The sequence below is a fragment of the Littorina saxatilis genome, linkage group LG4 (assembly GCF_037325665.1).
Source record: "Littorina saxatilis isolate snail1 linkage group LG4, US_GU_Lsax_2.0, whole genome shotgun sequence".
NCBI classification, from domain to species: Eukaryota; Metazoa; Mollusca; class Gastropoda; order Littorinimorpha; family Littorinidae; genus Littorina; species Littorina saxatilis.
Window position 1 is genome coordinate 12,966,872 of NC_090248.1, and position 15,297 is coordinate 12,982,168.

At 40.5% G+C, this 15,297-nt stretch overlaps 2 protein-coding genes across 6 annotated transcripts in view; one reads left to right on the forward strand and one right to left on the reverse strand.

Annotated features, from left to right (window-relative positions):
• The window catches only part of LOC138963990 (tubulin tyrosine ligase 3-like), a 51,901-nt gene extending 48,171 nt beyond the window's left edge, over nucleotides 1–3,730 (forward strand). For 3 of the 5 annotated variants that reach the window (XM_070335852.1, XM_070335853.1, XM_070335854.1), the window contains 2 exons: nucleotides 264–309; nucleotides 3,052–3,730. In XM_070335852.1, coding sequence (XP_070191953.1) covers nucleotides 264–309; nucleotides 3,052–3,680 — 675 coding nt within the window. In that variant the 3' untranslated portion in view covers nucleotides 3,681–3,730. The remainder of the gene's footprint in view (nucleotides 1–263; nucleotides 310–3,051) is intronic. The other 2 variants (XM_070335856.1, XM_070335855.1) reach the window with 2 other exon arrangements.
• An 8,012-nt stretch (nucleotides 3,731–11,742) lies between these two features.
• LOC138963997 (uncharacterized) overlaps nucleotides 11,743–15,297 on the reverse strand; it is a 17,519-nt gene continuing 13,964 nt past the window's right edge. Inside the window, exon 4 of the mRNA XM_070335873.1 lies at nucleotides 11,743–12,608. Within this exon, the coding sequence (XP_070191974.1) occupies nucleotides 12,433–12,608 (176 nt within the window). The 3' untranslated portion in view covers nucleotides 11,743–12,432. The remainder of the gene's footprint in view (nucleotides 12,609–15,297) is intronic.

Consider the following 15,297-nt stretch of genomic DNA (forward strand, 5'->3'; position numbering starts at 1 on the left):
TGCACACACACACACACACACACTGTGACACGCCTAAGCATGAAAAGCATCATTACTGTGTATTTGTGTTGTGAAAGAGATATGTTCTGTATGCAAGTGACTTTAATTAATGTATTTTTATGGTTATGTCTTTAGCTGCTTGCTTGACTCGAACATACAGAAGGGTAAATTATTTGGTCACATTTCGACTATATCATGCTTGTTTTCACCATTTTGTATATATATGTCACATATTCACACACGTCTTTGTATTTGTGACGCAGATTTTTTACGAGACACATTCAGCAGTCGAATCACAGGACTTATCTGGTATGGTAGTCTTAAACCAGTTCACGAGATGTAGGAAAGAATTGGTCTTCAGTGTTTGATAGACCTATAGTTGCATTGTTTTTTTGCATCACATTTTAAGCCTACAAATCAGTCGTTTCAGAAAAAAATCTTTGAAACCTCAGCATTGAATGTCTGCGTATGTCTGTGTGGAAGAATGTTGAAGACTTGTTGTTGTTGTTGTTGTTGTTGTTGTTGTTGTTGTTGTTGTTGTTGTTGTTGTTGTTGTTGTTGTTGTTGTTGTTGTTGTTGCTTAAGAGGATCTCTTTTGTTTGTTGATATGGTGTACGCATTAAAATGTGCAGTGCTAATTTTTGCTGTTTTCACAGGACAAGAGTGCTTATATAGCTGTTGTTGTTGTTGTTGTTGTTGTTGTTGTTGTTGTTGTTGTTGTTGTTGTTCCCTAAATAGTGCTTGAAAAAGTAATGCTTTTTAAACGCCTGCAGTGTCTTTTAAAAAAAATTCTGAGAACATTTGGTCCTCCTTCTTTGACTGTAATTCTTTCCATACCCGCTTACAGTGCTAATTGTCACTTTTTTTAAATCACTTTGTTAAGTCTTTTCTTTCCCTACCTCTTCAGTCTTATCTTACCACTTTTCCTTTCTTTTTCAACAATTTGAATAGTAATAATACAGTCAAGAAGACTTTTAGAAGCAAACTGAGCAAGGAATTTTAAAGTACTGTGGTGTACCTGTGATGAAAGGTCACCTGGACACCAGCCAAAAGTGTCCTTTTACTGCAGGTGGCCTGTCATAACGGATGTATTTTTGTCAGGTTAAGGGACAATTAAAGGACTGCAGAAAGTGTCCTTTCTTGTGAGGTGTCCTCATTAGAGGGGCCTCACATCGCAGGTCCCACCATTGCATGCCCATAAGCCTTTAGCATGTTTGGTGTATTGCTGTATCACCCGATGTAGATTTAATCACAAAAAAGGTGTCAATGGATTTGGGAGAATTACTCGTCAGTCCCGAGCCTCACAGTAGTCTGCATGTGGTTTCATGCCTGACATCAACTTTGGATGTAACCACTTTCAATGCATTGCTGTTAAGACCTTCAATCTTGGTTTTTTTTTAGTTCTAAAAGAGTTATGTAAGTCTATTTCCAAGGTATTGTTCCCCACTAGAATAACCTGAAACTTTACTGTTATTTTGGATCTTCCATCCTGTTTTTAGATCTAAAAAAGTTTTGTTGGTCTACTGCCACATTTTTTTTCACGACTAGAATAATCTTACTTTGCTGTTTGATTCAGACATTCAATCATGTTTTTGTATCTAAAAGAGTTATGTGTGTCTGCTTCCAGGACAAATTTAGTGGGAAGTAGATCTACTGTCTGAGTGCTGCTTACACTCCTCGTTTGCATTGTTTCCTTTTTTTATGTTAGATAGACAGGGGGAAGAATTTACCCGATGCTCCCCAGCATGTCGTAAGAGGCGACTAACGGATTCTGCTTCTCTTTTTACCCTTGTTAAGTGTTTCTTGTATAGAATATAGTCAATTTTTGTAAAGATTTTTAGTCAAGCAGTATGTAAGAAATGTTAAGTCCTTTGTACTGGAAACTTGCATTCTCCCAGTAAGGTAATATATTGTACTACGTTGCAAGCCCCTGGAGCAAATTTTTGATTAGTGCTTTTGTGAACAAGAAACAATTGACAAGTGGCTCTATCCCATCTCCCCCCCTTTCCCCGTCGCGATATAACCTTCGTGGTTGAAAACGACGTTAAACACCAAATAAAGAAAGAATGTTAGATAGATTTTTAGTCATTAATTCTATATTAACATCGGCTGTGGAGTAAGAAATAAAACGGGTGGGTGGGGCGATAAAGAAGAGATTAGATCTTATCTTGGAATGCATGCCCTTTGTCTCTTTTTCAGATACTATTCTGTACCAGCCAAGGTTTACAAGGGATTTTTTTTCTGGACACATTTTGATTGTTATCAAGTTGTTGTGGAAGCTATGGTAAAAGTCACTTGTCACGCCTATCAGAATGACACATATATTTGTACACTGTTTGTTTGATGGCACATTGTCTAATACGCAGCATTGTCATCACAATTGCACTGTTCTGTGATATCTGTGCAAAGGTGAGCTGGATCTATTTGTATGAACAGTGGGGGGCGGGTTAAAGGTACACATGCACTCAAAGTGTTGAAGGGTTCTAGGGTAAATGATGGAGTGCATCTGTATGTGTAATTAAAAGGTATCATTATTGTTTGACCATGTGCATGTTGCTCTTCAAGAACTTTGGTGAAGATGTCATGTGCATTTTTGGCGTTATTTTTTTCGGTCCATTATTTACCCAGGTTCTCAAGTTTCATTAGATTATTTGCACTTGCTTTATGAAAATAGTATATTAAATAGTATAAGGGTATATCATTCCATTGCAAAATGAATTTCTAATTTAAGTGGAAAAGGGGATTATCAGTACATGCTGGGTTTTGGTGTGAGGTTTGTTTCAGGAAAAAGGATTCCTCCTGTCCCTTAAACAAAAGTATCGTGGTACTATCTTTTCTCTAAGAGAGCAGCAGCTTTTCACATTTGAAATTTGTCCTTGTGTGTCTGTGTGTTACGCGCGTGTGTGTGTACAGTGTGTGTGTATGTGTGTGTGTGCGCTGTGTGTGGGTATATGTGTGTGTGAGTGTGTGTCTAACCTTGCACGATGTGGCAGTGGCTTTGGTGAGGTGAGACTAATCCCTCATGTCCACCCCCTGTTTGCTCCCTGACAGGTCGTGTGAGCTCGCTGACGGAGAACACCTGGAAGCGCACATGCAGCGAGTGCGGGTCGGGCATGAACCTCCGTCTCCAGGTCTCCAACCCCACCTGCCGTTGCCAGCAAGACTCGCTCATTGTGGCTGAGTTCAACTCGGGGACCAAGTCACCCACAAGCATCCTCCCCAATCGTGTCGCCCTCCACCGCCCTCGTTCCAGTCACAGCCTTTGCGTAGCATCGCCTTGTCTTTCACCTCAGCTGTCTCCGTCCTACGGCAGCTACTCTCAGGGGTATGCATACCCGGCTGGCCCCGCAGCGGGGTTCCCTCTTTACGGTGTCATGTCCCCGTCTCTGACGAAAGGAGAGAAGATGCTGCTGCGCTATACGCAAGGTGGGATCAGGGCTCCGCCCGGAATGACGTCGGCACTCAAACACCAGCCCACGCCCAAACTGAGGCGGTACATGGCAGCGAGTAGGTTGAGACACATGCAAGACCTGCCCTCCAGGTTGTCGCTGTCGCTGTCCTTGTCAGCCGGGGTGAAGCCTGGTGGATGGGGTGTGGGTGGGGCGAGGAACAAGTCTGTGTTCAGGCAGCACTCCCAGGCACACCCCATGTCCATTATTCCCAGGTGGCCGTCCAGGTAGCAAGCTGTGGATTGATGGCTGTCGCCTTGTCCTAGCCCCCCCCCCCCCCCCCCCCCTCTCCCCCCCCCCCCCCCCCAACACCCTCCCCCCAAACACCCTCCCTGACTCTTCAGCTGCTGTGTGCTTCCTGCATTCCTCTGTCATCACTTTCATAGACCGCAGCCGTGTGTGGCACCCACTCTTTAGCATCTGTGTGACACATTCACAGCACGTTTTGCGTGAGAATCAAAGTGCATGAGCTGGGAGAACAATCTTAGCAAAATCCGTGGCAACAACACTTCAGATTTTTGTGTCTCATTGTGATACTAAATGTACTACACAAATATTTGAAATTGAACATCTCAAGGGAACAGTTCTTGGGAGTCTCATGTTTTATCAAGTTAGGTTTTGTTTTATGTGGAAATATAACTTCCGTGAGCATGTTGGATGAACATTGGTACATGAATGCTCGTCTCATTCGAACACGAAGTAGCAGATTTTTGGGGATTTTTTTAAAGCCCAACAGGATTGTCTCACCGTAGTACTGAATCATCACTTGTTTTGCGTTTGTCTCCCGGGGTCACTAATGTCTCAACACAATGAGAATATATAAGTTATCGTTATGTGATATCCGCTTTTATCAATCACAATGTTGAGAAAGGAGGAAACATTCATTAGAGGCATACAATTTTTTGTTTTCAGTCGACAGTTCAAACTTTATGATTCTTATTTCACCGAGGTCAGTGTATCATTGTCATGGAGAGAAAGTTTGGAACTGCACTGTCACATAAGAATAAAATACACGCAAAGAGATTGTCATGCAAACAATGTGGCATGCAAAGTTTTAACCATAAGGTGACCCTAAGGATTAAGCTCAGAAACACAGCATACAAAGAAATAATGTTAGAGAAAAATCAAACCTGAGGGATAGCTGTCTCAGTGGCACATTACATTTCTTTGCTGTTAAACTAATTTGCCATCCGGGTAGCTCAATCGCAGAACTGGAAAATGCCTACATTTTAAACAAAATATTAAATTTTGCTATAAATTAAAGGTTAACAAATTCCTGCTGACTTTATAAGTCACTTTATTGGTCCAGATGTTTGAATTGTCAATTAAAATTTATTAGAACATTGTGATACATAAGCATAGTTGTCTTTCAGTTTGACACGTACAAATTCTTTTTCATGGTTTTCTTCATCGCTTTGTTAAAGAGAAAAAAGGGGAAATTAAGGGAATTGGTGAAAAGAAGCCAGATCAAGATCAGTTTGCATGACATGTAAGGTAAATCTGAGAACAAAACACTGTTTTCCGTTATCTATTCAAGGTGTTAAGGTGCAAGCCTGACAGTCAACAAAAGGGCTAGCATTAGGAGGAACAATGCCAAGTATGAATGATTTTGTCCCTGAGAGTTTTATAGATACGTTTTTTTTCTCTTATTTTGTAACATTAAGACACCGATTTTTTTCCTGGAGTTCTTTATTGTCAAAGAAGCATCTCAGGAAGTCGGTCTTGTCAGGGAAAAACATTGTATACCTTTTTCACAATGCCAACAAATCAGTGTATTATGAGGAGCAATGCAATTTTCTGTGAAACTGAAAGATGCTCAAATCTTTTAAGAGCCAGGTTTAGATCTCATGTACTGTTTGAATGTGTGTACCCATTGTGTGGCTGTAGACCCAAAACTGAATTGTGCATGTGCAGTTGTCATGGTCTAGCTCTCAATTGCAAGCACACATGCTGATGTGTATAGAATCTGTGTACTGCACTGCATGCTCAAGTTCTCACAACATGTATTCACAAAAGAACTTGCCAAAAACATTTTAAAAGGTGGGGTGACAGTTGTTGGTAAGATTTGAACGTGAGTGTGAAGACTGCTGTCATTTTTCCGAAAGAAGTATTGGTTCAAACAATGAACCAATCGGCGCGGCTGTCACATTTGAGGCCCAGGGTTGTGATTGCTTCAGGGCGGCTGGTTGGGGTGATGGTTAGCTCACCGGTTGACGGTATGAGTCGTCTTGGGAGTGACTGACCAGTTGTGAGGTCACAAACCCAAAGTCAAATTATGATTGGATCACTCAACGCCAACTTGAAATCAAAGCTGGATTCTTCAGAAAGTCTGCAATGGATCATTGCTATTGATTGAAATGACTATAACATGAAGCAGCGGAGGCCTTTATTGTTACATTGATGGGACTGCACCAGTTAGTATTTAAATCGGTATTCAAGGATCATTTTGTTGTGATAATTCAGCATTCTTGGTTGTGATTAGCTAAAGTCTGTTATGGCTGTGTTTATTAAATGCTGCTGAATGACTGTGCTCACAAAAAAACTTCACAGAGGGTTATGCTTTTGTCAAACGATTTATTTGACCTGATCAGGTGGTTTGCTGAACACGTTACAGGCTTCTCTTTACAGAGCTTAATTTGGCCTACAAACAGTATACTGCTGCCACACGTTGTTTTTGATCCAATGTATTTTGATGTCATTATTGCCAATCAAAACAATTCTAATGGGTTGTGAGACTTTGTTTGCTTTTGTAGTTTATTAATTAGTATTACATTTGAAGCAGTGAAGCAGTTCAATATTTGTACACAACAGAACTCATCATGATCTGCAACAATGTGCTGTACTCTAGCTCAATCGAGCTTTTTTTCTACCTGTACCATGACAATCTGGGTTTAAACCAGATAAATGTTAAGAAAAAATCATGTTATTTTGGAGGGGTGGTGGGAAGGGGTCTGTTTGATACATATTTACTTGCTTTTGAATTTACATGGCTTTTTGGGTTTTTTTTTAAAAACATTTGCTAATTTTAATTTTCTACTTTATTATACAGTAGTATACAGTACACTTTTAGGTCATTACTGCTGTGCATAAGTATTTAGATAAAATAAAATTAAAAATACGTAAAATTGCCCTATGTCTTAAGAGTATGCATGTTTCATAAGAGTGTAGTTGAAGTGTATGACTGCCAGGTTTAGTGAGTAGTCCCGATGGTGTGAACAGTGGGTAAGTCTGCGTAGATGATGATTGGCAAGTGAATAGGCTGAAGGTTCCACTGTCTTTCTGTTCGGTGGATAATCTGAAAGTATGAGTATGAGTGGATAACCCCTGGTATGTGAGTTAAGCTTGAAGGCGTGGCTGTGTTTGTGTTGTCTGAAGCGTTTGAAAGTATGATTAGTCTAGATTGTGTGAGTGGATAATGATGGTAGAGTGGTAATCGAGTAGCCTGAAGGTATGACTGTGTTTGTGTTGCTAAAGGTGTGACTCTAGCTGCAAGGTTCCTGCTCAGTATTGCTATAGTATTAGTGTGTGTGTGTGTGTGAGTGTGTGTGTGTGTGTGTGTGTGTGTGTGTGAGGGAGTGGGCCAGGGAGTGATAAAGAGAGAATACAGTCTGAAGAGCGCAACTGCCAATGCAAATAATAAAAAGCTTGATCAGTGGTTAGCAACTTGTTTGAAGAAGGAGATTAGCTAGGATATAAATTCTAGCTGGCCTAATCAAACCAAACCTTGGTGGCCATAGCTATAGTGGTACTTTGTAATGCGTGCATGTGCGACTTTGTCTGTGTGCCATGTGTCTGTGTGTTTGTTTCTGTGTGCCATGTGTCTGTGTGCCATGTGTCTGTGTGTGTTTGTTTCTGTGTGCCATGTGTCTGTGTGCCATGTGTCTGTGTGCCATGTGTCTGTGTGTGTTTGTTTCTGTGTGCCATGTGTCTGTGTGCCATGTGTCTGTGTGCCATGTGTCTGTGTGTGTTTGTTTCTGTGTGCCATGTGTCTGTGTGTGTTTGTTTCTGTGTGCCATGTGTCTGTGTGCCATGTGTCTGTGTGCCATGTGTCTGTGTGTGTTTGTTTCTGTGTGCCATGTGTCTGTGTGCCATGTGTCTGTGTGCCATGTGTCTGTGTGCCATGTGTCTGTGTGCCATGTGTCTGTGTGTGTTTGTTTCTGTGTGCCATGTGTCTGTGTGCCATGTGTCTGTGTGTGTTTGTTTCTGTGTGCCATGTGTCTGTGTGCCATGTGTCTGTGTGCCATGTGTCTGTGTGCCATGTGTCTGTGTGCCATGTGTCTGTGTGCCATGTGTCTGTGTGCCATGTGTCTGTGTGTGTTTGTTTCTGTGTGTGTATGTGTGCGCACACACAATTTCAAAATGTATAACTTGTGAATGACTGACCCTCTGAAATTGATGTTTAAATATGACTGATATCAAGGATTTAGGGATTTATAGTTTGTTTTTCTTTGTTGAACACCCTTTGCTGTGATAACCTCTTTTGGTATTTGCAAAAAAGAATGGTAAAATCAGTCAGGACTTGTGTATTGGTGATAAAAATGTATTTACCATGTGATACATTATGAAATGTTTGAGATATAAATCATTCATACTTAATTGGACAGAGTTTTAGAGAGAAAAAAATGTGTGAAATATGAAAAGTATTAAATAAAGAAAAAATGTGAATAAATCACCGAAATGGAGTTTTCTTCTCATTCAGACTTATACATGTTTAATTTTTTTAAATAATTCTTTTAATTTATTTATTTATTCATCGTTTTGTAGCCTAGCTTTTAGACTGTTACTGTGGCTGTCGTTAAGATTTCTTTGTCTTTGGTTTTCTTGCATTTCCTTTGACATTTCTTGTACTTTACTGCCTATTTATTGGAAAACGCACTATTCGTGCCAATATTTTAGAGAGGGTTTGAACTATTTCCATCCAGGGGCCTGGCTTTTACCTTGTGCGAGGACCTTCATATTGCACTGCACTGCACAACTGTTGCTAATTATATCACTAACAGTTTTGAGTTCTTTTCTATTCATTTTTACTCCGTGGTTAGTCTTCCTTCCAGGGTGAAGAAAGGTTGGGTGAGGGACATTTTGAGAATGACGGACGTAAGGAGGGGGGGGGGGGGGGGGGAGCAGACAGACTGGTGATACCAGATAGTCCCCCGGGGGCAGGTTTGGTTGGCAAAGAATCCCACAGAGAACAATTTCAGGTTAGGTACAAAACCGGGTGTTACACCGGCAATGTGACTGCAATATACCTTAGTTACGTTCGTTCCCAGTGAATGACCATGCAATTGTAACTAAGAATACTAGTGTGCACAGACCACACACACACACACATTCAGACACACACACACAGTATCTGTCTCGCGTGGTCATTTTATGCATTCACTGCCTACACTGACTCACAGACACATCATCCAAACACACTCACACACACACGCACACCACACCGCACAGCGGCGTGCGCGCGCACCGCGTATACTCAGAACAAAAACACGACACACACACACACACACACACACTGACACTCACAGAGGCTTTTGAGATGCGCATGTGACAAAGTGCCAAAAGGTGCTCACAGAACAGAACACGACTTTGTTTTACAATAAAAATGTTTCTAAAAACGTGTGTCTGCTGAAAATTGGTGTGTGTGTGGATGAATGTGCGAAGAGATAGTGGACATAATTTCGTGTGTCTGACTTGAACGGTTTTGAAGTTATCTTTGTTTAAAGTCAAAAATAACGCCAAAACCGGCCATCTGAAAACGGACATCGTGATACCTCGTGTTTTGAATATGCCACAGAAAAATAACAAGAAGCACAAATGAATTGCATTTAGTTTGATTGAATGCCTGAAACATCGCTTTACAGACGAGACCAAACGTCAAATCTAAATCTCGAGAGAATTTTTTTTTTCGATAACCGAATTTTAAGGTGTCGCACGCAAGACCGTGTCGTCATCACGGCATACATTTTTCAATCGCAGATATTTACTAAATTTCTTTTTCAAAAACTCTGGAATTAATGTCGACACGTCAAGCGATAACGGTGTATCAAACTGCTGTCTTTCAAGTAATCCAGCAAAGACTGCAGAACTTTTGAACAGCATTTTTGAAAACGATTTGAAAATTTCGTCATATCTTGCGTGCGACAAAATGTTCGGTAATTAACGGTTATTTTCTTTTAAAAACAAAATTTACATGTACAAAGATCTACTTCATCTACGGAACCACGTGACACATTCTGTGTTCAAAATTTGTGAAGAAATCACGAACCACGAATGCGCTATCAAGTGTTGAAATTATGTCGTCAACATCTTTTCAGATTTTGCGTGCGACACCATCTTGCGTTCAACATAAAATGTCACTACCTTATCGAGTTTAATGGGTAAAACTAACTATTTGTTGTCTTAGTTTAATCTTCTTAATTAAAAGCATAATAAAACCGAACTTCCAAGATGAATTTTAATTGAGATTAGCGAAAGAGCGGGCACGCAAGTCGACCTTAAAGTAAAAGAATGATAACACGAGCGTTTGTCGTGTTGTCTTGCGTGCAACACATTGTCCAAAAAGGAAAATGTATATTTTTCTCAGACGTTTTTTAAGTTGAAACCTTGAAACTTCACACACATTTGGGGTTTAATCGCCCCCATGCATGGTAAAAGTCTTGTTGACCCTTGTCAGATTTCAAGGTCACGGCTGGGTCACATGTGGTTCAAAAAACGGATGAAACATATTTTTTCAGAGATTTTTGAAGCTAGAACCTTCAAACTTCAAACAACGCTTTTGCTTAATGATTGTTCAACATGGAGAATTCAAGGTTGATCCTTGAGAAATGTGAAGGTCATAGCAGGGTCTCGTTTGGGTAAAAAAAAAAGGAAATTGTATTGAACTTCAATTTATATAAAACCAAAGTCTGGTTGATCTGTTTTAAGATTTAAGGTCAAATCTGTTATTTAAGGTCAAATCAAATAGAAATTTGTTGATGCTTAAATCTTTGAAACTTCCAACAGGTTTGAGGTTTGACAACTTCTGGACTTTGAAATCTGGTATGGTTGATCCTGGTAATATTAATTGGTCAAAACATCAAGATCAACAATTATAAAAAAAAGCACTTTCACCAATGTCAAGTGAGCAATAGCAGCAAACGTGAGTCTTATAAAGATTATCACTTTTTGTGTGACCTCAACTTGACCCCTCTGAATGCTCTCAATCATGGAAATTGACCACACTTTGATTATAACCAAACAACATCAAAACTTTGGAATGTGTGAAGTTTCAAAGGTGTTGCTTAAAAGGCGTTCGTGAAAATGACAATTGTATGTGTCTGACTTCAATGCGACCCCGCTGCGACCTTGACGTTTGATTTTATCAACCAGACTTTCATCATGTGTGAATGACTTCAAACACTATAAAACTAGTTGAAGAAATTGACAATTTTTCAAAGTTTAAGCCAGATGGCACTGCTGTGACCTTGAAATTTGACAAACATTAACGAGGCGGTCACCTTTTTTAGAAAATATCCTTAAAGGATCTTTAACCTTACTGTGACCTTGTAATTTGATGAGGTTTAATTTAACTTGGGTAGTGTGCCAAGTTTCAAGGCCCTAGCTTCAAAAACATATGAGAAAACCTCATTGAAAAATGTATATGTTTGACCTCAACGCGACCCTGCTGTGACCTTGACTTTTTCACCCAGACTTTAATCGTGTGTGAACATTATACACTAGAACTGTGTGTATTTTCAAAGCTCGTGCTATAAACGCGCTGAATAAATTGAAAATATTCCACATTTGGACCAGATGTGACCCCGCTGTGACCTTGAACTTTGACAAAGATTAACCAGCAGGTCACTTTTAATGAGGTTTTATAAAAATGCTGAAAGTATGTGAAGTATGTAAAGTCTAACTGATCTAGTATTAAAACATGTAAGACGTAACAACGACAATTTAACCTCGCTGTGACCTTGAAATTCAATGTTGTTTAATGTGATGTGCACCATACCTGGAGGTCATTATACTTTGGTTGTGTGCCAAGTTTCAAAGCCCTAGCTTTAAAAACGTGCGAGATAACCTTAATGCTATGACTCAGTGCCGTTTTGAATGATATAACGAACAAAATTATCGTTATTTGTACAATCATTTGGGTAAATTTATCTTTTCTTTTCGTAATTGGGTTCCAGCATCTGTTGTCTTAACAAAAATCACAATATCAGTCGTGTTTGTCAACTTTTATTTTTTAGCCCCTTTGTCCGCTTTTCGTGCGCACCTTTTGGCACTTAGTCATGTAGCCAATACAAAAATGAATCGACCACAAGTACAAGTGCACTTCGAAATTTTAATATTGCAGATACATGTATTAAGTTCATAAATATTTCGGGAGGTGATAAACAGTGAAATAGAAAATGATGAATTTAAGACAAGTAATTTAAATAACATTGCTGTGGTTAACAGACGATGCTAAAACTCAAGGAAAACTCTATACAACTGTTCATATAATAATGTTAACAACAGCAGAGATCGTAGAGTAGGACTACTCTACAGTCTCTGACGATAGCCTAAACAAAAATAAAGATAGATAACAAACCAAAGGAAGATTATCAGTGGGGAGAGGGGGGAAACGAAGGGACTTAAAGAAACTGTTATGGAAGTTTAAAAAGATGTAAGTTAGTCAGAGGATAACTGTAGTCTAGCTCGGCATAAAAAAAAAGAAGTTACGATAGATTATCCAAACAACAGCTGTAGATTTAAATCAAATATACTTTGGGAAACTGTTGACAACTGAAAAACACAGCGGAGAACTATTCGAAACATTAATCTAATATATAATCAGAGTGAAAATACGCCCTTAACGTTTATTAAGACAGAAAACAAGATTTACATAGTGTTGCAAGAACAACTTGAAATAAATAAAACAAAAACAAATACAGAAATTAGAGAAAAAAGTAACGAAACGTTAAGACAATGAAAGTCCTTTAATATTTGGGCTCGCAGACTATAAGAACCTAAGTCTGCTGCCGTTTATCAACACACACATAACAGCGCCACATAACATCAAAGTCCACGACAATCTGGTCGTCGCAGCAGTTCCTGGCGGTGTGGATTCTTGGCAGTCGTCGTAATAGTTTTCGAAACTGTCGGGATTGCAGAATTTATTTGGCCCTCCGCTCCCTGCACGGGTAGGAACAGAATTACAGTGAAACCCCTGGAGTAAGACACCCCCCCCACACACACACACACACACACACACCTGTTTTAAGACCACTCTTCGTTGGTAATGAAACCCTCCCAGGAAGTGAGGAGGATATTTACGAGCAAAATAAAAATTAGCTAAACTGGGTCCTCAAGTTTTGTTTTGAATGCTGCTTATTCCATGTATGGATGATCTTTAAAAGTCAGACACATAGTACACGCGTGCGCGTCCACTTCCTCTCTCTCCCCCTCATTCTCTCCCCCCCTCCATACACACACACGATGTGAGCGTGGTTTGCACGTCCACTACCTCTCTTTCCCTCTCATTCTCTCCCCCCTCCATAAACACACATGATGTGAGCGTGGTTTGCCGCACGTCCACTACCTCTCTCTCCCTCTCATTCTCTCCCCCCTCCATACACACACATGATGTGAGCGTGGTTTGCACGTCCACTACCTCTCTTTCCCTCTCATTCTCTCCCCCCTCCATACACACACATGATGTGAGCGTGGTTTGCACGTCCACTACCTCTCTCTCCCTCTCATTCTCTCCCCCCTCCATACACACACATGACTGTGAGCGTGGTTTGCACGCTTATTTTTGTAACTGTCTCCAACTTATTTTTTGGCACGCTCATCAACTGAGCCCTTTGGACGGAGACTTGGACGGAGACGGCGAGGAACACTTATAGTTAAAGGCACAGTAAGCCTCCCGCCACGGTAAACCATCACAGAGCTCCCCGAGCGTCTACATACAGTACAAGCATAGCTCACCGAACGGGAACATCCTGGCTGCTTTCTGTCGAGCGTGAGAAATTTTCAAAGAATTTATTTTCGTGGACTTGGCCCTTTACAACAATGGCGCCTCGTTTTGGTGCTGGACGGCTGTTATGAATATCCCGGAAATCACGCCCGGACAGTAAGCCTCCCCTAAACCATCACAGATATTGTCAGGCTTTTACACGCAGTACAAACACCCTTCCATTTGAACGCTCACCAAACGGGAACATCCTAGGTGCCCTACGTAAAGAGCGAGCAATTTTTAAATAATTAATTTTGCAGATTGTCTCGAACACTTTTTGGACCCATCCTGAACTCGGGTCAAAAATGAGTTACTTCCCTTAAACTGGCGATAGCCGTGGATCGATGATTATCAGAATGTTTTTGGACCGTGATGCGTTTTTGCGCTAGACCTAACTTTTAAAATCTAAATAATAAATTGACAGCTTGTTACACAAACATTCTTTAATCATAAAAGAATTCTTTTTTCATCAAGACAAGATCAGTGCAATTCGAAGCTGTGAAAGTTTGAAAAAAGAAAAGCCCGGAAGCAGGGTCACGCAAGGGTCGTAGCAGACGACGGTTTATGCGGCACATCGCCGTTCCTCTTAACAGTGAAAAGCCATCGCTAGAGTTCTTGTGAACCACAGCCGTTTTTTTCGTGCATATAAACGTGCTATTGTAGATAAGCTCACATCGAGTCGCATTCAAATGACTAACTGACGACTACATTGTGAAAAAGGGAAACTGGATCACACGGGTTCACGATGGCTCAGGGGTAAGATAAACCACGCAAAAATAAATTCTTTGAAAATTGTTCGCTCTTTACGGAGGGCACCTAGGATGTTCTCAATCGGTGAGTGTTTAAATGAAAGGGTGTTTGTACTGTGTGTAAAAGCCTGACCGTATCTGTGATGGTTTACGGGAGGCTTACTGTGCCTTTAATATATCACACACGGTAAAAACAAATCGCTTGTAATAATGTTTTTGTATCCGGTTTCTGGCATTAGGCTACGACAGAAACAAACTGATGTCAGATCACAGAAGTCCTCACATTTTTCACGAGAAAACAAACTTGGTTCTGTCCTCTTTTCTTTTCAGAGTCTTAAAGATCATTAGCCTAAATGTCATAAAGATCGGCATGCAACATTGCTTTATAATTGAGGTTTATTTTTAGTGCATGTTCAAGTTCATCGCTTACAACATCCAAACAGGAACGGTAACTTCATCGTCCTCTAAGCGAATACCGCTAATATTGCATGTGGAAGGAAATCGAGGTGGAAAGCTCAGTTCAGAATATGTGATCTTTTCGCATTACTTCCCAGCGTAGTCGGCTTTACTCTGAAAGTCGGGAGCCTGGGTGGAGGGGTGGGAAGGGGGGAGGGGGGGGGTGGATTTGTGAGTCAAATGGAATAGCACGGCGGGGCAGAACGATCAAGATGCGAGCATTTGTATGAAAAGCCCATCAGTGTGATGAGGCCATTCCACAGAAAGTCAGTAACGCGATATATATTCTGATACCTTTTAGACAACGAGCAAGAGCATGAACGTCATCTTGAATATGAGCCCCCCCCCCCCCCTCCTCTTGAATATGAGCTGTGTAGTCGGCATAAATAGCGATCTAAACATCAAGGCTGCTTCTTAAAGCTGAAGTTATTGAAAGGTATAACCGTGACCTTAAGGTTGACGCTTCGCACATCGATACTGTCAACATTTGAAAAAGCTCGTTAATTAACAGTCGGGTCTTCAAAATGTAGGGGGTTATTTTTTTTATTTTAATGCTCTCTGATCTGAGATATTTCTGCAGTATGTCTTTGGCTCTTCAAACACATACCAACATTATCTTTAGAGTGTATATAGTCTAGTCCATATTAATCTATCTTCAAAG